At 38.6% G+C, this 27,306-nt stretch overlaps 2 protein-coding genes across 6 annotated transcripts in view; one reads left to right on the top strand and one right to left on the bottom strand.

The window, feature by feature from the left end:
• Positions 1–10,859, top strand: part of C12H2orf88 (chromosome 12 C2orf88 homolog) — a 59,585-nt gene extending 48,726 nt beyond the window's left edge. For all 3 annotated transcript variants that reach the window (XM_050751930.1, XM_050751932.1, XM_050751931.1), the window contains one exon: positions 7,037–10,859. In XM_050751930.1, the coding sequence (XP_050607887.1) occupies positions 7,197–7,484 (288 nt within the window). In that variant the 5' untranslated portion in view covers positions 7,037–7,196 and the 3' untranslated portion in view covers positions 7,485–10,859. The remainder of the gene's footprint in view (positions 1–7,036) is intronic.
• A 1,077-nt stretch (positions 10,860–11,936) lies between these two features.
• The window catches only part of HIBCH (3-hydroxyisobutyryl-CoA hydrolase), a 118,264-nt gene continuing 102,894 nt past the window's right edge, over positions 11,937–27,306 (bottom strand). For all 3 annotated transcript variants that reach the window (XM_050751919.1, XM_050751918.1, XM_050751917.1), the window contains 3 exons: positions 20,246–20,365; positions 16,154–16,187; positions 11,937–12,551 (listed from right to left, as the gene is read on the bottom strand). In XM_050751919.1, coding sequence (XP_050607876.1) covers positions 12,436–12,551; positions 16,154–16,187; positions 20,246–20,365 — 270 coding nt within the window. In that variant the 3' untranslated portion in view covers positions 11,937–12,435. The remainder of the gene's footprint in view (positions 12,552–16,153; positions 16,188–20,245; positions 20,366–27,306) is intronic.

Raw genomic sequence — 27,306 nt, 5'->3', positions numbered from 1 at the left:
CAATAAAGGACGGACAGAAGACTCTCATACCCAATTTCAAATTGGTTTCTCATTTATTGCCGTCATTCTAAATCAAAGCACTCTACCTGTTCCCAAAGGAAGTGACAGATAAATAAAGCCCTTTAACTGGCAACTGGAAGAACTAGAAGTAGGCTTTTGTTCTTCGGTAGGCCCAGAAGACTATGACCAGAGTTGGGCTGGTTTTAGGTCGGTGCAGAAAGGAAGCAGCAGGCCTCACACTGGAGTCCTCCAGCACAGGGAGCTACTCTGCTCTGGATGCTGCCCACAGGCAGTCTTTTTCAGATAAAATACATCAGTCCCCTGGATTTAGGTGCCCCAGAATGTTCTCAAAAATGGTTCTTATACTTATTAAAGTAAAAATTACAGTGAAATACAGTACACAGATGTTAAAGGTACGATCTAACATGTTTTAACAAACATATACCTCATTAACATACCAATTAAGATATAGAATATTTTTAATAGCCTAGAAAGTATTTCAGGGCCTCTTCCAAACAGTCTTTACTACCTCCCACCCAAAGGGAATCACTATTATTTCTATTCATAGGGTCACTATTGTCCGATCTTGAAATTCATATATGATCCATCTTTTTTATTTGGCTCAACATGTCTGAGATTCATCCATGTGGTTTGACATACCAATAGTTCATCCTTTTTTTATTGTCAAGTTATATTCCATTTTAAGGATATCCCCAATTTGTTTATCCATTTGATTTGCCTCCTGATGGACATTTGGGTTGTTTCCAGCTTTGGCTATTGTGAATAAAGAGGCTATGGATGTTGGTATACAGATTTTTAAAATACCTATGTTTCTATTTGTCTTAGATAGATATCTAGAGATGAAATGGCTGGTTCACAGGGTAAGTGCATGGTTAACTTTTTAAGAAACGGAGTGCTGGGATTTTGATTGGACTTTTAGAATCCATTTGTCAATGTCTACAGAAAAGCCTGCTAGAATTTTGCCGAATATACAATTTCTTTAATTGATGGAGAGCTATCAGATTTTCTTCTTGTGCCAATTTTGGTAATTTGATATTGGCATAAAATTGTTTATATTATTCCTGTTTGCCTTTTAAATGTATATAGATGTCATAATGCCCATTACACATCTTAATATGTGACTTATTTTTCTTGATCAGTCTGTATAGAGATGTATCTATTAGATATTTTTAAAGAACCAGCATTCATTCTGTTGTCTCTATGGTATGCTTCACTGATTTCTGTTCTTACCTATTTGTCTACTTATATTGGGTTTAATTTGCTTTTCTTTTTTAAGCTTAAGGTAAAAGCTTATGTCACTGATTTAAACTTTTCTTCTTTTCTAAGCATTTAAATATATAAATTTATTTCTAAGCTCTAACTAATGCATTTCAAAATTCTGATGTTTCAGCTTTTGTTTAGTTGAAAATATATTTTAATTTCTCCTGTGATTTTCTTCTTTGTCCCATGGGTTACTTAGAAATATGTTTAGCTTCCCAATATATGAGGCTTTTCTAGATATTTTACTATCTGGGGTGGTTAGAAAATATACTGTGTAATGTTTTAAGCCTTTGAAATCTGCTGAGACTATCAATAGTCTATCTTGGTGAATGTTCCATATGCAGTCGATAAGAATATGTAATAGTTGTTGGGTATAGTGTTCTGTGAATATCAACTCAAGTTGGAGCGTAATGTTGTTCAGAATGCATATTATTTTTTCTTTGAATATTCTAGTAATGTTTTAAGTCTCCAGCTATGCTTCTGGGTTTGTCAGTTTTAAGTTATGTATCTTTTATAGATAGCATATAGTGGGTGTATTTTTAAAAAAATAATACTGTTTTTCAGAGTAGTTTTAACAGAAAAATGGAGCAGGAAGTAGAGTGTTCCCACATATCCTGTGTACACACACACACACGCAGCATCTCCCACTAGACACATCACAATCACCTGAAGTCCACATTATATTAGGGTTCATTCCTGGTGGTGTACAATCTATGGTTTTTGACAAATGTATGACAGAAATCCGTTATTAGTATCATATAGAATAGTTTCATTGCCTTAAAAGTTGTCTGTTCCACCTATTCATCTCAGCCTCTTCCATAACCCTTGGCAACCACTGGTCTTTTTACTGCCTCCAGAGTCTTGCTATTTCTAGAATATCATATAGTTGTAATCATACAGCATGTACCCCTTTCAGATTGGCTTACCTCAGTAATAAGCATTGGAGGTTCCTCCTTTTCTTTCCATGGCTGGATTATTATTATTATTTTTCTAAGATGGAGTCTTGCTCAGTCACCCAGGCTGGAGTAGAGTGGTGCAATCAATCTTAACTTACCATAACCTTCAATTCCAACTCCTGGGCCTGAGCGACCTCGGCTTCCTGAGTAGCTAAAACTGTAGGTGTGCACCACCATGCTAATTTTTTTCATATTTAATTTTTTTGTAGAGATGGGGTCTTGCTATGTTGCCTAGGCTGGTCTTGAACTCCTGGGCTCAAGTGATACTCGCCTCAGCCTCCCAAAGTGCTGGGATTGTAGGCATGAGTGACTATGCCCAGCCTAACTCATTTATTTTTAATGCTGAATATATTCCATTGTTTAGATGTACCACAGTTTACCCATTCACCAAGAAGGACATCTTGCTTGCTTCTAAGTTTTCAAAGTTATGAATAAAGCTGCTACAGACATCCATGTGCAGATTTTTGCATGGATTTAAGCATTCAACTCATTGGGTTGAATACCAAGAAGCATAACTGTTGGATCGTATAGTAAGAATATGTTTAGTTTTGTAGGAAACTGCCAAACTGTCCTCCCAAGATAACCGTGCCATTTTGCATTCTCACCAACGATGAATGGGAGTTCTGTTGCTTTTGCCATTATCTCACTGTTTAAATTTACAATTCCTGAATGACATGATGCTGAACATTTTTCCATACATTTATGTGCCATCTATATGTAAGATGACTTCGGTGAGGTGTCTGTCCAGATCTTCTTCCCATTTTTCAATTAGCTTGTTCATATTTGTATTGCTGACTTTCAGAAGTTCTTTGTATACTTTAGATAACAATCTTATCAAATATAGATAACAATCTTTTATCAAATAAGCTTTTATAATATTTTCTCCCAGTCTGTGGCTTGTCTTCTCATTTTCTTGACCATGTCTTAAACAGAGAAGATTTTTAGTGAAGTCCACCTTACCAACTATTTCTTTAACATATCATGCCTTTGGCACTGATTCTAAAAGGTTGTCACCAAACCCAAGGTTATCTACATTGCTCCCTATGTTATCTTCTAGGAGTCCTATTTTATATTTAGGTCTATGATCCATTTCAAATTAATTTTGTGAAGGATTTAAGATCTGCGTCCAGCTTTTTTTTTTTTTTTTTTTTTGGCATATGGATGATTTGGTTGTTGCAGCACTCAGTGTTGAAAAGACTATATATGTGTGGTTTGGATTTTTAAACTAGTCTGATCATCTCTGCCTTTCAATTGTTATTTTTAGTCCATTTTTCTTTCAGGTAATTTTTCATATGTTTGTTTTCTAATTGTCCCTCCCAACCCCCAATGTTCTTCCTTTCCTGTCTTCTTCTGGGTTAAATGTGTCTAATTCCTTTCCTCATAAGTCATACTTGCATTATCTCTTTAGTGGCTGCTGCTCTATTTTTAAAATCTTTTCCCTCCATTTTTCAGATTGGACACATCTATAGATTTATGTTCAAGTTCACTAATCCTATCTTTTCCAACATTCAGTAGTCCACACAATGAATTTTTCATTTCACGTCTTGTACATTTCAGTTATTGATTTTCCATTTTTATTTTACAATTTCCATTTCTCTGAAATTCTTTTTTTGTTCACTAGTTTTTTCCTTTATTTTATTGGGCATACTTAAATAGCTACTTTAAAGTTCTATTATTAATTTCTATTAAGAAATGCTGGGTCTTTTTTTCTTGATTATGGGTCAGATTTTCCTGCTTCTTTGTATGGCTAGTAATTTTTTAATTGAACGGTAGGCATTGTGATTAATAACTTGTAAGGCGTCTGGCTTATCTTTCTTTAAAAGGTATTGTTTTATTTCTTGTTAAAGGGGACTATTTCTGTTTGAACTTAGTCAAATGTGGTCCATAGGCTGGCTGCCTATTTTTGTAAATGAAGTTTTATTGGATATAGCCATGCCCATTTGTTTAATATTAATATATTATCTGGCTTCTTTTGTGCTATAATAGCAGAGCTGAGTAGTTGTGACATAGACCCTATGTGTCTTAGTCCATTCAGGATGGTATAACAAAATACCAGAGACTAGTATGGAGTATTTATAAGACTGAGTGTTTATCAATAACACAGATTTATTTCTCATGGTTCTGGAGGCTGGGAAGTCCAAGTTTAAGGCATGAGCATATATGGTATCTTGTGAAGGCCTGCTTTGTGGTTCACAGCTTTTCAATGTGGCCCCACATGTCAGTAGGGGCAAGGGAGCTCTCTGGGGTCTCTTTTATGAGAGCACTAATACTCTAATATCATCACCAAAGCCCCCACCTCCAAATACCACCACGTTGGGGATTAGGTTTCAATATATGAATTTGGAGAAGCCACAGACATCCTAGCTCACAAGCCTAAGTCATAGCCCTTTAAGAAAACACTTGCCAACCCTTGCATAGGGTATGCTACTGATTCCTAAGGTGTCACATTTCTTGAGTAGTAACTAAATACAGAAGTGTTCAATGAGATTGCTCCACTCAGACTGCAATTCCAAGGATTCTAAGTACTGTATAACTTCTGGTGTCACTGTTCAACCCTTAAGTCCTAGAGGAAGTAATCGTTTGCTAAGACTTTGCAGAGCCTCATCCTGGACATGCACATCCCAGTACCTTTGACAAGTCTCATGCAGATTTCTGCCTCTCTTCCCAATCTTGAACTCTATCTTATAAATTTCAGCTGTTTTAGTACCCAAACCTCTGTTCCATCAGAGTTGCCACTCTGACTCTCCTGGGGCTCAACTCCCATGGTAATGCTGGAAAATACCCCCAGGTAGAATCCCACAATGACCATCTGGGGGAGTTAACATCTTGTGTTTTTCTTCTCTCAGGGATCACAATCCAGTGTTGCTTGTTGCTCTATGCCTGAAAATACATGGCAACATATATTTTGTCCAGTTTTAAAACTGGTTTTGGCAAATGCACAAATCTGGCACTAGTTACTTTGTTAGGGTAAGAAAAAGCTGTTTTTGCAAAACAAAAGGTCTTTAATAAACACAGAATATTCTGATGGTTCCACTGATGGTTCCACTCATAGCCTTTCATTTATCTGACACTCATTGAGTTCTCCAAGTAACTTTTTTCAGGTTAACCATGTCCAATTCCCTTAACCATCCTTCACAGTAAAAAATAGACACTACAAAAAATCATAACATGGTGATGATGAACAACCAAGACAGTCTCCATCTTCAGTTTAGGCTAGTAAGCAAGACAGACACCACATATATCTGTTTCCTTTTTAAAATTAACATCTCTGAGTTTGCAGCGTGAAGTAGGGCATACGGAACTAAAGGCAATTAAAAGCAGAAGACTGCCTTTCCTTTCTTACTCTCATATCACTCTCATTAGGGGTAGGAACAGATACAGTATTATGAGAAACTAGGTAGAATTTATAGAATAATATATGGTGGTAGACCTGGCAAACATCACCTCCTCTGGACATCTTTAATTACAAACTATTAAAAAAAAATGAATGAGATGCACGTAAGCTTTTGCCTTAAGATCAGTGGTTTCAGGCCAGGCACAGTGGCTCATGCCAGTAATCCAGGCACTTTGGGAGGCTAAGGTGGGCAGATCACTTGACCCCAGGAGTTCAAGACCAGCCTGGGCAAAATGGCAAAACCCTGTCTCTACAAAAAATTAGCTAGGCATGGTGGCTTGTGCCTGCAGGCCAGCTACCCAGTAGGCTGAGGTGGGAGGATCACTTGAACCATGGCTACAGTGAGCCATGATTGCATCCTTTACTCCAGCCTAACAGAGTAAGACCCTGTCTTAAAAAAAAAAAAAAAAGTGTTTTCAGAAACAAATTTTATGAATTTTTAGAGCTATGTTTTTAGTCCCAAAACTAAGATACAATCAGGGACCATTAATCTCATTTATAGAGATTTACCTGTGCTTCTTACAGGTTAGTCCTCTTTAAAATGAAGCTGTCTTGTATTGTTTTAGTTATCCTTAAGTCCCTTAAGAGAAGTTCATTCTGTGATAACACACACTTGGGAGGCTTAGAAGGCATGTCACAAACATTGTCATCTATTTACTGACCAAACATCAAACAAGGGTAGGAATGATACATTTAGTAGGAAAAACTTTTAACCTTAATCTGAGCTTTTGTACAATTTCACAGGGAACAGTCAGAAGGAAAAATAGGTGGCTTTGCTATATGTAATCTATACTGTTTACAAGTGGCACTAGAGTAAAGCAAACATTGTTTACTACTCTTTCAGTTGTAAATACGTGACCAGGGGATAAAGCCAGACTCTTAACAGTAGTCGCAGGTCTGTAGGCTCATGAGGTTTCGGGAGGAACAAATTTTGATGTGCTTGTTTTGCTTGACAGCATAGATCAGGACTCAGCAAACATTTTCTGTAAAGGGTCAGACAGTAAATATTTTAAGCTTTGTGGGCCACATAGTCTGTCACAATTATTCACTTCTGCTGTCGTAGTATGAATGCAGCCATGGATACATGTAAACACGTGAGCATGGCTGTATAAAAATAGGTAGCTGGAATTTGGCCCAATGGTTTGCTAACCCTTGGTATAGATAAATCTAAGCTAGCAAAAATTGAATTTTTTCAGTTTAATAAAATTTGCAAAATCTTGAAAAAAATGTTTTCCTGTTTTGCAAGTTGCCATTTTTATTGAGTGATTATCTTTTTCTTCCACTGGTAAGATAAAGCTGTTTGTCTTTACCTCAGATTTCTTCCACGTGACCAAAGTGATGCCACTCAATCATACACTGTTTTGCATTCTTTAACTTCAAAATGAAACCTACCTTCTCTTGACAGGTAAACTACATGTGAAGAGTGGTGAAAGGGAACATTGAATACTGAAGTGGCCTGGAGAGGGAAAGCACTGGTTAACATCACATGGACAAATTTCATTGTTTTCTAAAGATGGCCTGGAAGTAGTCTGCCACTGCTTCTTCCACAAACAGCTCTTCATAACATGGGCTGCATGAAATCAAAGCAAACTTTCCCATTTCCTACCATATATGAAGGTGAGAAGCAGCATGAGAGTGAAGAACCCTTTATGCCAGAAGAGAGATGTCTACCTAAGATGACTTCTCCAGTTAATGTCAAAGAGGAAGTGAAGGAACCCCCAGGGACCAATATTGTGATCTTGGAATATGCACACCGCCTGTCTCAGGATATCTTGTGTGATGCCTTGCAGCAATGGGCATGCAATAATATCAAGTACCATGACATTCCATACATTGAGAGTGAGGGGCCTTGAGGCTGTAGGATGACAACACTTTGACTGTGGAGGTGCTAGTTTGAATACATGCGACAAAAGCAAAAACTGGTGTGAAAAAGTACAAATACCTATCTGGATTTAAAAATGTGTCTACGATAATGTCACTAGTATAAGAACACCTAGGATGAAATGCATTTTAAGTACTTCTATGTTAACAGAAATTTCTCTCTGTTTACTCTTAGATTTTAGTCATCTGAAGGGCTGAACAGAGGTCCTGTGATACCCAATAATCAACTGAATGTCATAGCACTTCTTCCTAAGTAATGGCATCACCAAAGAAAATGCTAAGGAATAAAAACTGCCCCAAATTCCAATGGTTATTTTAAAGGTTGTCCTTTAAAATAACAATTTTTTAAAATTTATACCCAAAAAAGTCCAGATATGAAAAGGGCTTTTCTAAAATTTCTTGGCACAGGAATGGCACTCAAATCATAGTGATTAACAGTAAGTCTTGTTTGTCAAGGATCTCTACTTCTTGACACAAATGAACCCTGTCTTTAATAAGATATTTATTTTTGTAGATGAGAAGTGTAACTACCACCTTGGACCTCAGGGCCCTAACTAATTACAGCTGTTATTGGACGACTCAGACTTTGCCGACTTTGTGCCTAAAGCCATCTTAAAGATAACAGTTTATAGAAGCCATGACATTAGTGTTTATTGCATTGAATTAAGAAGCCCAGTGATATAACTATACAAGAAAACAAGTATGGGTACCGTTTATAAAGAGCAATCCAGTGAATCTTAAAAATAACAGAAACTTAGTCTGCAAGGTAGAAAGTTTCAGTTTTAATTGTGTATTAAGCTTTACTATCTCAGAGGTACAGAGAGCTGGAATATGGGCATTTATTCCCAGTTTTTTCTTGACTAGTGAGGCGGTCGCCATTAAAATTACTGTGAGACCAGATAATGCATGAAGATTTACAGTTGTATCGCAAAACGGAAAAGATAAAACTGTCCTTTGAGGAGAGTACTCGTTTTCTGGGTTTTTGTTATTTTTTAGTGGTAACACAAGCCTATAGGGCATTTATAGCCACCTATTATACTGTTTCCATAAGCCTAGCTACCTTTTAGGGAAGTATTTTTTCTTTTTCATTTTTACTGTCACAGCACATACACACCTTTTTGTTTTAAGGGATTAAGTACTGTTTGAAGATCAGTAGTAACAGAAAATTTGGAAGGGGGAAGAAGAAATTAATTAAGACATAACTTGTTGGAAAATTAAGACTTGACTTTCTAGAATTATCTTTTCATCAAGATTTGGTACACAATGAGTTTAAATGGAAAGGAAATTATTTAAGCCTGTGTGTGTTAGATCCACAATACACCACTGGTATTGAAAATATAAAGGTTAAAAAAAGGCTTATTACCTCTTTAATGAGATAAATATGTATTTGTCTTGTAAACACGCAGAAACTCTACCTCTAATTTTAACACTAATACTTTGAAACCCACAATCAAACAGAGTGAATTCTCCAAGTTACATGAGCAAGGAAAACATTATTTGAAATATGTCATATTTCAGTTGCCTTTGGACACGTCATCATTCAACTCTAATTTTACCAAGTCCTGGGATTTGTACTGTCCCATTGTACTTGCAATCTACAATTTATATAATTAATAGAAAAACAACCAAACCCATTCATACAAGGATCTGAAGTTAGTTATAAGGTTAAGGGCAGAAAGTTTCCCGTAAGTATAAAACATTTCCAGGTCATGAAGAGTAGTTCAGGTTGAGTGACAAAAACATAGATGTGGTTGTTTTTCATTCATTTTGCATCTCACACCAAGACATTTTTTTGCTGCAAGGTCATTTGCTGCTTAAAATGTACAGTTAGGTATATAAAATAAGTACAATGGTGAAAACACAAAGCCACATAAAGCAGCATGTCCCACTAAATTTTTCAGTGTACATAGGGACAGAGACAAGTGAGTTTTGGTTGTATCTAAATATTTTAATTTCAGGTTCCTTCTGTGCCCTGGGCCACTATTTCCCAGGGGTGTAACAGGGGGATGCCTGCCAGATCCATATTAGCTAGAAGTCTGATCTCTGTTGCTGCCCTTCCTCAGCAACTATGGCAGTATAGTTTTATCACCAAGCACCATTCCCTTGTCCCTGAATCACATTTTAATAGAGTACGATATCTTGTGTACAATATTTCCGAAAAACTTATGTCTGAAATATATGCTGTATTGTATGTCAATCCATGACATATATGAACTACAAGGCTTGAATAATCAGTGAGCTAGTGGATAAATCAAGACAGGAGCAGATTGGAGAAAGATGAATAAGCAAATGCATTAAAAAGATGAATAAATGAATAAGAGATGAATAAACAAATTTACATTACATGTGACAGTTATCACGATATAGGTTGGCATTCAAGATGGATGAGAATATCACTAATAGGATATTAGCCTTCTTTCATATCTTTATATTGAAATATGGGTTTTACTTCAATTTGAAGGTCTTTCCTGAACAATAAAAGAGAGTAGAAGGACAGTCTGAGAAGGCAGGAGACATATAAAACAGATGACTGAAAGAATCTGAAAGACTGACTAGCTCCTGGAAAGGGAAACATTTGGAACATCCAATGTAAGGGCAAATGGGCTTCTACCAGCACAACAAAGAACCTCCAGGTGGCAACTGTGGAAGCAGGTTATCAGAGAAAATAAATGTGCAAATTCCTTATTTACAACAACTCAACCCCACAAATATGCTTCACTGCTGCCTTCCCCAGTTGTCTCTTATGTACTTTTGTTACCTTTCAGTTACATGCCTTTGATCCTAAAATTCTCTACTTTTGTTGCCTTATCAGTTTGCAATCTGCCTGTGGTTATTAGCATTTAAAGCACAATTTTCAAGGGGACAAAAATGATGATCACCTTAGTCCCAAAGAAATAATTTCTGCCAAACTGCCTTATTAGTATTAAAAACAGACACACTGAATGAAGTAGCATGATACGCATATATTCTACTCAATATCATTGGCCTTTTATTAAATGGGGAAACTGTACTTTTGTATTACATAGTTTTAGAAATGAAAAGTTAGAGACTCTTTATAAGTAATGTCAAGGAACAGTAATTTAAAAACAAAGTTCTAACAAATACATTGTTTGCTTAATCACAATGCCCTCATCTTGTATTTGAATGACTAAATAGGACATGTCTTCCTTGGAGCTATGGGCATTAGTTCAGAAGCACTACCTGCATCTTAATTTTCAAAACTCAAGTTTTATTAGCAAATCCTCTTCTCTGTAAGACTTAGCTAGCTATGAAGTGGTATATTTTTTCCAAATATTTTTCTGAAAACATTTGTTGTAACTGCACAATAAAAGTCCAGTTGCAATTAAGTAGTGTGAGTTCTTATTTAACTGAAGCAAATGCTTTCTGACATTGTGTACTTTGAATTTTTTTAACAATATAAAAGACATTTTCTGCATTGTTAATAAATACAGAGAACAAAAACCCATTTATACAAATAATTTCTTGGATCGTTCAGGTCCAATTTAGGATCTTTAAGAGTATAAACGTAAATGTATCCAATATCATGGCATCTTTATTCCAGATCTGTTACTGAATTATTCGAAAGAAAAATGCTTCACGTAAAACAGAGTAAGAACTGAGAAAACATAAAGCAGTACCTTCTGGGCTGACACTTCCTCATCTATGAGAAGGGTGCAGGACATGATCTTTAATGTCTTTTTCAGAGTATGGGATGAAGGAGAAACTATAACAAGTTACAAAAAATGTATTTTGTTTATAATTTATTTTGTTTATAAACAAAAATTACAAACAAAAAATTATAAATTTTATTTATAAACTTACCTTTAAAATTATTTAAACAAAAATTACAAACAAAAAACAAAATCATAAATTTTATTTTGTTAATTTATAAACTTACCTTTAGTTTAAAAATTATTCTTGCCTAGAACTTTAAGGTTCTGAGTCTGGAATACCTTTTAGTTCTTTCATACCTTAAAAAGTACTTATTAACAATATTAATTATTGAATATATCTTTTGAACAAAAGTCTTCTTGCTTTCAATTATTTTTTTTCTCCTGACTTGAACCTTGTTTGTAAGGATAATTATCACACAAAAGTCTTACGTAAATTATAAAAAAACAGAGTGTCTCTATCTAAAGAGATTGGAGTTTCCTAATTTCTCATTATACTAGATTAACAAATATCACAAATAACAAGAAAATAATGCTTTCAGTTTCACCATGGGATGGTATTCTGATTATTTTAGGGAAGACCAAGTCTGAGTTAATACTGAAGAGGGACGTTAATAAAAATCTTTTCTCTTTGGTTTCTAATATTTATAAAAGGAGCTCTAATGTTTATAAAAGGAGCTCTTCTGCTACAGTAACTCAGTTACTTTAAAACACTCATATATGGAGAAAATTCTATGAGGCATTAACACAGTATCCAAAACAATTTTCAGGGTCTTTATTTTTTATATTTTATACTTGATTTCATCAACATACAAGCCACTACTAAAAGCCAAACAAAGATCCCATTTCAATTAGATATACTACTCTAGAGAATCTCTAAAGACCTTCACATTTTTCCATCTTCTAAAACAGGGATTGACAAACTTTTTCTGACAAAAACCAGACAGTAAATAATTAGGCTTTGTAGGCTTTACCTTCTCTATTGCAACTACTCATTTCAAAGCAGTCACAGATAATGTATAAACAGATGAGTATAGCTAGTTCCAATAAAGCTTTATTTGTGAACTCTGACATTTCATATACTTTTCATGTTATGAAATATGAGTCTTTGATTTCTTTTCCCAACCATTTAAAAACGCAGAAACCATTCTTAGCTTGCAGGGTATATAAAAACAGGCAGCAGGCTGGATTTGGGCCACATGCTGTAGATTGCCAACCCATGCTACGAAATATACCTTAAAAGCCTGTCACCTCAAAATTTCAAATCATTGCTTCCCAAAGACTTAAAGTGATTATTCAAATCTTCATCAGTAACTTCTTTTAGATCAGCTGGTTTCCATTTTGGACTCTGGTCTTTATCAATTAAAACTGTCAAGAGAAGATACAAATGTTAGTACTATTTTTTTTTCTAATATTACCAGATTTTACTTACTGAATTGACAGAAATTCTTATACTAGGCACATTTTTCTATAATACTTTTTTCCTGCAAAGTTCTTATATGTTTTCTATTTATCTTTTAAATTAAACCTCCAGGGATGGACAGCAATATACTTTTGATGAGTGGGTGGATATTTTCTAACTTCCTAAGCCTCATGTCTTAGCTTTAATAAAGCCTACTGAATTAATCCAGTGGTTTAAACAACAGAATTCTTTTTTTCTTCTTGAAATAAAATTGCAAATGAAACCTCCACATACAAAACAGCTAAAACCAGTGGTTTAAAGTAAAGGCAGGGGAGGGCAGAGGGACCAGGTGTGCCTTCTAACCTCCTCCACACTGAATTTTGGGACGAAATTAATTGCTTAAGGTAGAGAAAAGAGGACTTCATACATAATTAAATGTGGATACTGTTGTTCTGCTGAATCCTCCAGTTCAGACAGCTCTGGATTTAAAAAAATCAGGTTATCATGAAACCTTCTAGTTCTTCTATTTCAGTGTAGTCATCACTCATTATAGCCACATAGTATCCCCACAGGATTATGAGGCAATCTGTAACTGCTTAAAAAAAGGGGGGAGGAATGTCCAGTATACTGTAGTTATACAAACGTTATCATTTGGGAGACTGGGAGGAAGGTATGCAAGATCTCTATATAATTTCTTACAACCACATGAATCTACAATGATCTCAAATTTTTTAAGTTATGGTTGTGGTAGCAAATTTCAACCATGCTTTAAAGGCACATAATTCTTGTGAAGAATGGAAATACTTAAATGTGCAAACTATAGTGAATTAGAAAAACCTAATTTAGCATTTAAAGGCTAAAATAGTTAAAGAAGCAGTATGGGAACCAAGGAAGAAGGTAGGTAGAGGGAAGCTTTTACACAAAATTAAATGCAGATACTGGAGGTTTTGTTTTTAAGATTTAACTACCTACTATGAGATTCTGGTATCAGATCAGTGGGATATTAAACACTGATGTTCTGACCCCTACTATTTGAAAGTTTTATATTCCATGGACAGTGTAAACGAAAAACAACCCTGGCACATTCTTTCCACAAGAATCCTTTTCACTGTTAAGTCTTCTGGTCAATACTACCTGTCTCCTTGAGATCCCACTGAAGGATCAGAGGAAAGAGACTATTAATCAAATTTGTTATTTTATTTCAAGCTAACAATTTTTTTACCAGAATAGATATAACATAAGTTTGTGCCATGTAGGCAGCTCAGGTTTTGCAAGTCTCCTGAGATAGCCACTACATGGAGTTTGAGTGGGTATCCAGCTACAGTAAGATAGTCTTTTTTTTTCCCTTCTATAACCAGAAAGTAATTTGTTCTAGATGTTAACAATAAGAATTTTTAACAACTGTTAAATTTGCTAACTTACTTTAACTTGCTAATGTGTTTTTATTATTAGCAAACTGCAGCAAACATTTGCCTATGTAAGAACACTACAATTTTCACTCTCAAGAACAGACACTGCTTTCTGAAAGAGGTGGCAATATACTTGCTCTTCATTAAAAAACAGCACAGGCCAGGCCCGGTGGCTCACGCCTGTAATCCCAGCACTTTGGGAGGCTGAGGCGGGCAGATCACGAGGTCAGGAGATCGAGACCATCCTGGCTAACATGGTGAAACCCCGTCTCTACTAAAAATACAAAAAAAATTAGCCGGGCCTGGTGGTGGGCACCTGTAGTCCCAGCTACTTGGGCGGCTGAGGCAGGAGAATGGTGTGAACCCAGGAGGCGGAGCTTGCAGTGAGCTGAGATTTTGCCACTGCACTCCAGCCTAGGTGACAGAGCAAGACTCCATCTCAAAAAACAAAACAAAAAAAGTAGCATAATAAGCACTTCCTTTATGAATCAGAACTTTGATGCTGATTGGTTTCAACATTTTTTCCTCAAAATAACAGTGTTTATCTAAAAACATATCTTTCTTTTAAAGAAAGGCTATTACAACATATAATGAATACTTGAACGATATAACCCTGTATGCTTATAGGTCCTCTAAAATCAGAGGTCTAGGCTGTAATCCACATGCAGCAAGAATGTGCAGAGAATTCGTGAGGAAAATGCCTATGTTACTTAGTTTCTACAAGACACATTGCCATCTCCTCTGTCTACAAGACACTCCATGTGCTGAATCCTAAAAAGATTTCAATCAAGTCCTTATTTCTGATATTGTATCATGTCAGAAATGAAAATAACTCCATGAAGAGTGATTGTCTATCAAAGCTTAAGAGTTCAGAGAACATAACACAACCTTTTATTAAGATAAAAAAGTATATCCAGGCTGGGCACCGTGGCTCATGCCTATAATCACAGCACTTTGGGAGGCCGAGGCAGGCGGATCACATGAGATCAGGAGTTCGAGACCAGCCTGGCCAGTATGGTGAAACCCCGTTTCTACTAAAAATACAAAAATCAGCCAGGCATGGTGGCACAGGCTGGTAGTCCCAGCTACTCAGGAGGCTGAGGAATGAGAGAATCACTTGAACCTGGGAGGTGGAGTTTGTAGTAAGCTGAAACTGCACCACTGTACTCCAGCCTGAGTGACAGTGCAAGACCCTGTCTCAAAAAAAAAATTTATCCAGAGTCTGCACTACTATAGTAAAATAATAAAAACAGGAACATTAGATATGCAAAATACATGGAGAAGGAACAACTCATTTTATACAACATAAATAAGAGCTTTTTATAGGGCTAAGAGTTACACATAAAAAGGAATTATTGCAAGTTTGCTAGAAAAAAGTCAAGCACTTCACTTGCTTTTTCTAAATCTGCTGACACTGGAGATAATAAGCAAAATGGAAAGTATTAATAAGACAATCTGTAGATGTTACTAATGATGTCATACAGTCTTTTTCCCCAGCAATGTTTAACTGCTGAGGTACGGGCAGGTGGAAAGTAGGGTTAGACCACTGGTCAGTTTTGCCAGACCAGCACAAAAGAGGGAGAAAGGGTAGGGGATTTGAGGGCTTTCTGTAAGGGAATAAATGCATGTCTCAAAGGACACAGCAGCAGGATGGCAGCAGGATGAGTTTACAAGCTCAATGCTGCACTTATCAGAGGTAGTCCATGATTGTAGGGGCAGGATTACCTTATATATAAATTAGGGAACAGTGGCCAAGTTATGTGAATTTTTAAAACAATTATCAAAGACTGATCCTCCTTTTCATATCCCAGATGGTAACACATTTTTTAAAAACATACACAATTTTTCAACCTTCATAAAAGTTTAACTTTCACTACTAAAACAACTATGGGTTGAATATTCTTTATCTGAAATGCTTGGAATCAGAAGTGTTTCAGGTTTTGTTTTTTTTTTTTTTTCCAGATTTTGGAATATTTGCATTATACTTACAGTCCAATGAACATTTCCTTTGAGTGTCATGTTGGTGCTCAAAAAGTTTCAGATTTTGGTACATTTTGGATTTCACGATTTGGGATGCACAATCTGTATCTTCTTTAATTAACAGCATATGCTCACAAATCCCATTTCTCCAAAATGGTAAGTTCCCATTTGCCACTTACCAGCTCTAACGCCTTCATGAAAGTCATGACCTCTCTGAAAGAAAATTGAGATTAAATGGGAATAATTTCTGAGTGTCCTTATTCTGGGTTTTCTTGTCTCTCCTCTATTCACTTCAGCCTTCCACTTCCATGGCCACAACCTGAATCATAACATTCAGAGACTGAACCACCTCTGACAGCCCACTCTCTGATCAACACCTCCTAATCTTATTTGCTCAAGTATCTCCACTGCTACACATCCTTGATCTTACTGAAGTCCACTGATCCTATGACTTTTTCCCCATCTGTGCTGGCTTCACTTTGCTCTTCATCCAGCCCAGTTTCACCAGTCCTTTAATATGGTCACTTACCTGTCAAAATGCCATCATCTCCCTCAAACCTTTTTCTCTTTTTTACAATCCTAGCAAAATCCTGGCAACAACTAAACCCTACCACGTGCCCCTGCCTGCACTTCAGCAGCTAAGTCTTGCTGCAGAAAATCATACAACTGTGACTGGTTTCATTTAAAATTCATGATCAAAAATCTCAAACAGGCACAGAAAACTGCCAAACAATCAAAGATCTCTTCCCAACTCCCCAAGATAATGATTTAAAGTGTTTTCTACCTTCTCAACCTCTATCCCTAGAGCACACTCTTACTATAGTCTCAGTCAATTACTTAACCTCTGACTTCTTTAAAAATACAAGAAGCCCTTAGATATGAAGTCTTGTCTTCCCACCACTAAAACGCCTGTAGGCAACTGCGGCCATCTGCACCTGCCTTCCCTTTCAATGCCGTGGAGGAAAGGACCATCCCTTTTTCAAAGACCAGTTCTCCCTTGCATTCCAATTCACATCTCCTCTTGCCTTCTCAAGGACGGACTTTGCTTAATGTGGTCATTCACTTTTCTTTTCCTAGAATCATCAATGTAGGCAATATAACTGAGTGGCTAAATGCATGCAGTTCAAATGTCTAGGTTCACATCCTGATAGCTACATATTAACTATGTGACCTTGGACTAGTAATTTCTCCAACCCCAGTTTCTTTACATGAAAAGGTAATTTATACATCCATCGTAGGATTATTTTAATCCACATCCAAGCACAGTGGTTGACACTAAGTGTTCAGTAAATATTAACTACCATTAGTATCATCAACATAATCTTTTTTCTCTATTGGATCATTCCCAATCATTTTTAAACATGTTCTAGTACCTTCCATCTTACAAAATAAAAAAGGAACTTCATTTGACTCCACAGTCCCAGCTTCTTTCCTATTTCACTTTCAAGAGTATTCATCTACACATATTCTCTCCACTTCTTCACATTCCATTTTCCCTCTTCAACTTACTACTCTTTAACTTCTGCCCCCACTCCTCTAAAATGGCTTGCCAAAACCACCCATGATGTCGGCATCACCAAGATCAAATGACACTTCAAACCTCATCTATACTTCAACAGTGTTCAACACTGTCCATTATACCCTCCTCCCCGAAACATTCGTCTCTTCCTTTTGTGACGCCACACTCTCTGGTCCTCCTACCTCTCCATCCTTTTTTTCCTTCCTACTGCTCTTTCTCTACCACACCTCAAAATGTTGGAGTTCCTTAGGGCTCAGGTCTGGACTCTCATTTTCTTTCTATATGATTTTATCTATTCAGTGCTCAACATGGCAGCCTGAGTGATCAGTTCTTTAAAGTGTAAGATCATGGCATTCCTCTCCTCATAATCATCTAGTGGCTTCCCATTTTACTCAGCCAAAGTCCTTATAGAGACCTTCAAGGCTCTGCATGCTCTGCACAGCCTTTCTCTACTCTGGCCTCATCTCTCACTCACCACAACCTCTGCCCCCCACCCCCTTCCACACAGCCTTTTGTGGTCCCTGGCATAGGCAGTCATGCTTCTGCCTCAGAGCTTTGTTCTTGCAGTTCCCTCTGCCTGGGATGCTCTTCCTCTAGGTAATTGCATGGCTTACTTCCTCACTTCTTCCAGGAATTCACTCAAAGAACATCTCAGTGAGGCCTCCTCTGATCATCCCATCTACAATTCATCCCCGTTACCCTATATCACATATCCTGCTTCCTTTTTCTCCTTAATAGTTAACAATCATATAATATATATTTTATGTATTAATCTTGTTTACAGTCTATTTCCCCATTATAAAGTAAGTTCCACGAGGGCAGGGATTTTGTCTGTTATCCTACTCCCTACTCCCCAAGATAATGATTTAAACTGTTTTCTGCCTTTTCAACCTCTACCTCTGGAGCACACCTATGTACCTGGAACCTATGTACCTGGGTATCTCTAACAGTATCTACCACATACTAAGCACTCTTGTTTAGTAAATAATGAATCCCCAAGGTTTTCTTAATTGTTGTTGATGTCTTTCAGATTTAAATCTCCAACGCATTCCTCTAATCTCTAACTCCTAAATGCATTCCTTCCCTCACATCCAGCAAGTCCTATCAATTCTATCTCCTACATGTGTCTCAAATCCATTTACTTCTCTCCAATGCCACCACGTTTGTCTAAGCACTACTATTTCACACCTGGATCACTGCAGGACATCTATTATCTGGTCTCTAAACTGTTCTTGAACCCTTCCAACCCTATCTCCACATAGCAGCAATAATTTCCTTCTTAAAGCAAATGGAACCGAATCAAATGAAAAATCAAATCACCTCCTGCTTAAGCCTAAGAGGCTTCTCAACATACTCCTTTCTCATCCTTTAGGTCACAAATGAAGTGACATCACAAAGATGTCTTCCCTAACCTACTTACCTAAAGGAAGTTTCCCATTGCCCCCCAACTCCCTCCTGTCCCTGCATCAATCTACCACCAACCCTGTATGTTTTCCTTTAAAGTACTTATCACAATTTATAATTATTTTACTTAGTTTACTTGTTCTTTATAGTCTCAGTAGACTAAACTCCATGAAAATAAAGGACTTGTCTTCTGATTCAACAACATAAGGCTAACACCAAGCATAGTGCCTGGCACATAGCTAACATGTTTGCTGAGAGAATGAAGGCAAGAATCAATCAATCTAGAAAGTGCAGTGAAAGTGTAATGAAAAACATGGAATTTGTGAGGTATACAGGACAGTGGTCAAGACTGCAGGCACTGGAGTAAGACTATCTGGTTTCATATGCCATATGTCTATCACTTAATAGCAGCAAAACCTTAGGCCGGTCACACCACTATGACCGCTATATCACAATTTCTTCATCTGTAAAATGGAATCAATAACAGTACCTATCCTTCTAGAGATACTGTAAGATTTAATGGAGTAAATGCATATAAAGTGCCTAGCATAGTACCTGCACATAATAAACAATAGACATCAGCTGCCATTTACATCCCACAAGGAGTGACTTTAAGACATGGCTAATAGAGTTATTTCTAACTAGATGAACTACACTGAACATCTTAATAACAATTAAAGTCATTAGGAATGTCTGCTTTCCAGCTATTAAGCCAAATATTCCCTTTAGTCCATATGTTAGTCTAAATAATAAGATGCTTCTTAGGGGCCCTCTGAAAATAAAGGATGACTCTGCCTTTAAAGAGTTTGTCATCTGGAAGAAGAAACAAATATAAATATGAAATGTTTCATGAAATCAATATTCCATGTGATTATTGTCCACTTTATGTTTACAATGGTACTTTAATAATGCTAATTATTTTAAACATGTAACAGACTAATAACTTCCATTTGTGCATTTACTTTATATATATCTGCTTACAAATAAGCCTCTTCATTTTACCCATGAGGGAATTCACATTTACAGAGTTTACACGCCTTGCCCAAGGTCACAGAGACCATCGCTGAAAGACATTAATTTCTATTTTGAATTCCTCTAAGATGAAGTTAGAGAGCTTCTTATACTGACATGCAAATTTAATTGCTATTTTATAAAGGCTTAGTAACAATCTGGATAGCAATACTTCCACACATCTAAAACTAACTGGCCCGTTGTGTTTTTGTAGAGTAAATTTACAGGTGGTTTTAATTTTCTTGTTTGCAATTGTGTATTTTACAAGTTCTACAATAAATGTATGTTACTTTCAGAACTAAAAAATGACAATTACTTTTTTTTTTTTAATTCTTACCATACAAGCTTGACTTAGCCGATACTCCATAGTTAGTACTTCTTGCAAGGTCTTTGAAGACCCCTCCATGAGTTGCCTTAGTGTGATCTTCAAAGATGTTGGAGACATTTTATTAATTACCTTTTGGGGGAAAAAAATGTACTACTGTTAGTCCAATAGTTCCTTTATTGTCTATAATAAATGAGCAGAGTATCTATGTAAACAATATTAAAATATGCCAAAATCTCATAAAAGATTATACCCTAGCTTAATCCTGCCAAAGCACCAAACAGAAGTTTTCTAATCTGCTACAAAAACAAAACATCATTCCACAAGTGAAAAAAATTCTGTACCTGTGACTAAAGTAGTAAAATAAATCCATATTTGTAGTCTGCCTAGCATAAATTATGCCAACTAGTTAAGCAAACAGCAATTATACTTAAATAAAATCAATACACACCTTACAAACCAATCATATTCATGGAGTGAAGGAAATAACGCATACAGTGGTCCACTTCCAAGACAAAATGCCTTGAATTGGCATAGGTCAGCCAACTACAGAAGAAACAGGATATACTAGGCCCCTGCTTGGACAGCCAAAGGCTGCTTGTCAGCCTCCCCCTTCATCCCCTTTCCCCCCACTTAGCTGCCCTCACCCGAACCAAAGTTTAGTCTAGATAAAAGCTTACTAGTCTGCAAAATAGCTCACTTTGTTTGTTCTTACTATCCTGCCCAGCTACTTAGGTCATAAGTCAAATACTTGACGAGCCCCTGAGCTAACTAGGATTGCAGTGCATTGTGGGCTGCAACAAAATGCAGCAAGACAACCCAAAAAAAACACCTAAAGCCGCTGCCTAACACTCAACAGGTGACGTCCCGGACGACTGTGACCTTGAAGCATTCAGCCTATAAGGAACCAGGGGAGGGACCTGTGCACTAGGGGGTAAGTTGCTTGTTAAAACTGTGCGCGGTGTGCCTGCACGCCAGACACCCGATCTTGCAAGACCGTCATTAGAAGTCTCGCTTTCGCTATTGTCTGGGTCTCTGAGTCCATTCTGTGGGTTTGGACGGTTGAATTGTTTCTCACAACCTGGTGGCCCATACGGCTATCTCTGTGCCTGTATGGAGTTAAGACTCCAGCCGAGAAGGGAGACGCACCCCACTTGATTTATGTGGCCTGCTCTGGATGTCTTGGCTCCCCACAGAAGCCATAGACAAACCCGAGACTTATTCAGGAGGCAGCGGAGGTGACACAGGGAGAAGAGCAGGCACCATGGCAACCAGCCAACCTTGTGCATGATTCAAGGTAGGAAAGTTGGACTATGAGCCCTGCCTTGGTGGTGGGGCATTTTTGGAGAACCCGGGGTGTGCAAGAAACCTCCAGTAAGTGGGGCTGAGTACACAGGGAAAATCTCAGACACAGAGACTAACTGAAAATGTGAAACAGGAATTTTAGGCCTAGAGAACAAAGGAAAGAGGGAACTAAAAAGACCCCCTCTGACATTCTCCCAGATAGTCCGTTGGGGAGAATGTTGCAGGTTTGAATGGATAATCCTCAAACCAGGAACAAGGAAAAGCAAAAAATGATAAGAGTATTGCTGTTTTATCTGGCCCAAAAAGCCCATGTCAGCCTTCGGTCTTTTGGCCTAAGTTTGGCTCAGATGAGGATTGGGTGTGCCAAGTTTTAATTCTCTACGTGAATGATAAAACCCATTCACACAAGAGGATGTGGGTTATGTTCTTTGTTGGATTAGTGAATGAACCCCCTGTTCCCCCTTAAAGAGGAAGAGCACAGTAAAGAGCCCTCACCCAATGAAAAGCCCTAGGACCCCCCAACATGCTTGCCCCTCCCCCAAACATCTCACAAGGTAGAGGACAGAGAGATCAGGGGGCAACAGGAAAATTGGAGAAAGAGAAATCTGGGGGTCATAAAGGAGCTAAACCCAATGCTCCTTAAATCCTTATCCGAACTTGAGGAAAGAATTAGAACAATGTAAGAAGGACATTGAGAATTTCCCTATTTCTTCTGAACAGTAGACGTCTAATATATACTCTCTTAGAAAAGTCCCTATGGGACAGGGAGGAGTTGGGTTTGTGAATGCGCCTCTAACAAGTACTGAGGTTAGGAATTTTAAAAAGGAAATGAGGCCATTCTTGGAAGATCCCCTCGGTTTAGCAAAGCAGCTAGATCAATTTTTTGGGACCCAATTTTTATACTTGGGCTGAGATGACATCAATCAGGAATATCCTGTTTACTGGGGAAGAGAGGGGATTAATTATAAGGGCAGCCATAACCATTTGGGAAAGACAGCATCCTCCCGGGTAAGAAGTCCTGCTAACTGAGCAGAAATTCCCAAATGCAAATCCTGGATGGGATAACAATAAAGAGATCGGGCCCACATGCAGGACCTAAGGGAACTAATAATTACAGGGATTAAAAAATCCACTCCTCCGTCATAAAACGTCTCAAAAGCATTTGAGATTCAACAGCAAAAAAGAGGAGACTCCCTCTGTGTTGCTGCAGAGGCTCAGGGATCAAATGAGAAAATATTCAGGATTAAATCCAGAGGACCCAGTAGGGCAAGGCCTTTAATTTTAAAGGTTAATTTTCTGACTAAAAGTTGGCCTGATATTACTAAGAAACTGCAAAAGGTTAATGGATGGATGAAAAACCAATTAAGGAATTACTAAGGGAAGCTCAGAAGGTTTTTGTAAGAAGAAAGGGAGAAGATATAAAGAAAGGAAATCGGAAAGATAAAGGGGAGGAAACGGCAAACGTAGAGGGCCAGAAAAAGAGGTAAGCTGCTGACCCTGAAAGCAAGGGAAAGCCCGGTACACAGCTGTGTGTGGGGGAGCCACTGGACTAAGCAGCCGAGACAGGGAAGGCAGTGTAAGGCAGTGTAAGACACTGTGCAGGTACACTGGGTGCCCAGAGAAAAAGAGTCTGTTAGACATGGGGGAGCCAGGGCACAGCAAGGCTCAGCTCATGCCCAGAGAGGGAAAGAAGAAGAAACTGAGTGTGAGGGAAAAAGGAAATAGGGGATGACAGAGACAGATAAAAGAAGAAAATGAGCGAGAGAGAGACTGGAAAAGACAAAGATCAAAGAGAGACACAGGTGAGACTGGGGAGAGAAATAATGTAAAAGGAAGAAAGTACAAGAGGAGGTGAGAGAATGTGGAGAGGTTGGCAGGGCTGGGGGAAGGTTCTAGAGGTTCAAGCAACAAGGAGGTGCAGGGAAAGGGTGCAATGTGGCCACTGAGGAGGGACAGAGCCCGGGAACTGAGGGATGCAAGTGAGAAAGGGATGTGGAGGAAAGTTCAGGATCAGGAGTAGTGGGTTGCATATGGCAAAGACTAGATGGCTGTTTGTCAGAAGGTGGTAGAAAGCCTTCAGGTTATGGAAGGGTAAATGGATGAAATGACCATTAAGGTTTTGTTGCTGTTTTACTGAGAGGCTGTAAGTCCACCAGGGGCAGCTGTCAGTAAGGCTGCAGAAGGTCTGGGGGGCTACATAAATTAGATCAGAGGGTAGTAAACTCAAATGACTATAGGGCCAGTAAATGATAAGAAGGAGGGCTGCAGGGCTGTGTGGGGACTGTGGCTAACTGAAGAGGGCACACCCTGTTAAAGGGGCCACAGACGCTCGGCTGTGATGCCAAATTGCTTTGTCAGAGGCCAGAATTCTAACTTTTTATGTAAAATGGGATTTTTAAATGCTGGTTATCAGTTCAAAAAACTTAAAAACCCAAAACAGGCAAAAGAGGATGCCAGTTTGCAATCCCTGAAGTAGAGAGAGCTCTTGCTGGGGAGAAGTCTGCCAAGACGCTTTAGGTGGGATATATAAAAGTTCTGTTTCCCAGAGCTTGGCTGGGCCTGGGGGAGGATCCTTGCAGCTGAGGAGGAGGAAAAGCCACTAAGTCCCCTCCCAGAGCGGGACAAACCAGAGACCCTTTGCAGTTGTTGGGTCACCAGCAGGGGTGGCGTGGAATACAAACAGTGCAGCTTTCGGCCTGCCAGGGAGAGGAATGGTGTCTTCAAAGCAAAGAAAGAGGAAGTGAGGGTGGAGCAGGGATGCTTTTCCTAACGAAAGTGCCCCTCAGGAAAGGTACCATAGGCTGTTAGCTCTTCAAACCAGCAGCTCTCGGCCCAGTGCCAGACCCAGCAGGGCCTGATCAAAGGTACCCTGAGAAGCCAGCTGGTAAGTCCCTTGCCTCCCCAAGTTCCTTCTGGGGTCAATGGGCCCTGGGGAAGTGCCTAATCTAACTCCAGCCTGTAATTCCAGCACTTTCTGAGGCTAAGACAGGTGGATCACCTGAGGCCAAGAGTTTAAGACCAGCCTGGCCAACATGGTGAAACCTTGTCTCTACTAAAACTATAAAAATCAGCTGGGTGTGGTGGCACGTGCCTGTAATCCCAGTTACTTGGGAGGCTGAGGTAGAAGAATAGCTTGAACCCAGGAGCTGGAGGTTGCAGTGAGTCGAGATCACACACTGCACTCCTGCCTGAGCGACGGAGCGAGATTTTGTCTAAAAACAACAACAACAACAACAACAACAACAACAAAACCAGACTACTGGAAAAAGACCTCCTGGGTTAAGGCCATATTTAGACAGGACTACTAACCTTTCTACTATGAAAACCAATGACCAATTTTTTAAGAATTATATACTGCGCATATCCTCCACCCTGTCATCCCTTAGGTTAAAAAAACTTCTAACTTGAACCCTGCCTCTTGAGTTCACAGTTAGCCACTTCCAGTCTGGCGACTCGGTGCTAATTAAAACCTGGAAAGAAGACATGTTCCATCCAAGCTGGGAAAGCCCATATCAGGTACTCCTGATCACTAAAACAGCCATAGGAACAGCTCACCAGGGGTGAGCACATTACACTCGGGTCAAGAGACTGGTAAAAGAACCCCCAAAAGAAAGGAAAAAGGGTGAATGGGGAGTGTATAAATCACCTAAGAAAGCCTTAAAGCTACTCTAAGGAAAACCTAAAAGGAAGCTATGAGCAGGCTCCATCATTGGGGGTGGATACAGTTATGATTAATCCTAACACAAGGGGTGAAAGGAAACCTAAGTACCTGATAGAGCCCAATACTAGGGGTGGAAAGTAGGAAATATCTAATCAAACTAATAGTCAACATAACTAAAACCTCCACCCCCAGCCCCCAAACTATAAAATTTAATGCCTGCCAAGTCTTACCTTGCGGGAATTTATGCAACCAAAGGCAATTGTCACAAGCAGACAAATATCTATGTCCTAAAACAGACCGTTATTGGACCCTCTCAAAAAAGCCCTGTGCTAGCTGGAATCAGGTCTGGTGGACCACACAATATCAAGGCCAGCTGAGTCATTCTTCCGAAAACAAACCCTTAAAGAATAAAAGATAAGGGCTCCATGCTACCTAGCTGTAAACATTTAAAATGCAATCCTATATTAATTACCATAAACAACCCAGCTACTCTAGACCAGGAACCCTGGAGGTATAAATTAGGAATAAATATCTCAGGAAGGGATTCCGTGGGACAGTTAGCTCTCAGACAAATCACCAACTCCACCCCAAGCCCACCTAGAATTACCAGAACTCCTGGTCTCACTACTTCCTTTAACCTACCAGACAATGACCCTAAAAGAGTAAAAATAATTAAGACAACTAACTTAAGGCAAACTTTAAAAATTAAAAATACGGGGATGTAACTGCCTGGGTTGAATGGGTCAAATTTTCAGTACTAGCATGCTCAACAGTTACGCATGCTCTGCTGGGCGGCCTCAAGCACAGGTAGTTCCGTTTCCCCTAAAATGGGATACCAATCCCAAAGGAATGCATTGCATGTTGGCTCTGTAACAGGATAGGGATGTATGGCGCAATGAGACTTGAAAAGTTTATTATTGCTCTTTTCCACCTTGCAAAGCTCAAATCCTAGAGCGATCCCTTCTTTCTCCATAGGGAACATAAACCACTCCTCTTGCCTCTCTAGACAGGGGGCAGAGTTCAATAAGCTGGTGGGAAAACTCTCAACTTGTACCCACATCCTAAATGTTACTGGTAAGTCAAACAAAGGCAACTACTCAGCTCTTCATATAACCCAGGCTAATGTCTGGTGGTATTATAAAGGGAACCTCCATAGCCTGTTACCGTCCATTTGGACTGGGACTTGTACCTTAGTTCACTTGGCCATTCCATTCACCTTGGCATTCCATAAGATCTCCAAGAATCCACATGGCCACTGAATTTGGAGAAATCTAACGAATTCTTTTAATTCTAACATTTATATTAACTCAATAGGAGTCTGTAAAAGAGTACCTAATACATTTAAGAACTAAAGGACACAAAAATAAATGCAGAAATGGAACAAATAGGAGGAGAAAGATAAAAAGGAGAGAATTGAAGGAAACAATGTATACCATGGTCCATTTCCAAAACAAAGTGCCCTGAATCGGCTTAGGTCAGCAAACCACAGAAGAAACAGGATACACCAGGCCCCTGCTTGGATAGCTGATGTCTGCTTGTCGGCCTCCCACTTCCTCCACCACTTAGTTTCCCTCACCCGAACCAAATAAGTTTAGTCTAAAATAAAATTTTATTAGTCTGCAAGATAGCTCACTTTGTCTGTTCTTACCAGCCTGCCCAGCAACTTAGGTCATAAATCAAATACTTGAAGAGCCCCTGAGCTAACTAGGATTGCAGTGCATTGTGGGCTACAACTAAATGCAGCAAGACAACCCTAAAAACACACCTAAAGCCCTGACTAACAATCAATAGGTGACGTCCGGGAAGACTGTGACCCTACAGTAATTAGCCTATAAGGAATCGGGGGAGGGTCCTGTGCACCAGGGGATAAACTGCTTGTTAAAACCGTGCTGGGTGTGCCTGCACACCAGACACACAATCTTGCAAGACCATCATTAAAAGTCTCACTTTCACTATTGTGGGTCTCTGAGTCCATTCTGTGAGTTTGGATGGGTGAGTTTGTTTCTCAAACAGAGGACATTTTATTTGTTTCTCAAAAAGAGGATATTTTATTTTACAACGTAAAGAAGATGAAGAAGTAGAAATAGAGTAGCTCTTTCCTACTCTG

The sequence above is a fragment of the Macaca thibetana genome, chromosome 12 (assembly GCF_024542745.1).
Source record: "Macaca thibetana thibetana isolate TM-01 chromosome 12, ASM2454274v1, whole genome shotgun sequence".
In the NCBI taxonomy this organism is placed as follows: domain Eukaryota; kingdom Metazoa; phylum Chordata; class Mammalia; order Primates; family Cercopithecidae; genus Macaca; species Macaca thibetana.
This window is presented reverse-complemented; position numbering and strand designations above follow the sequence as displayed.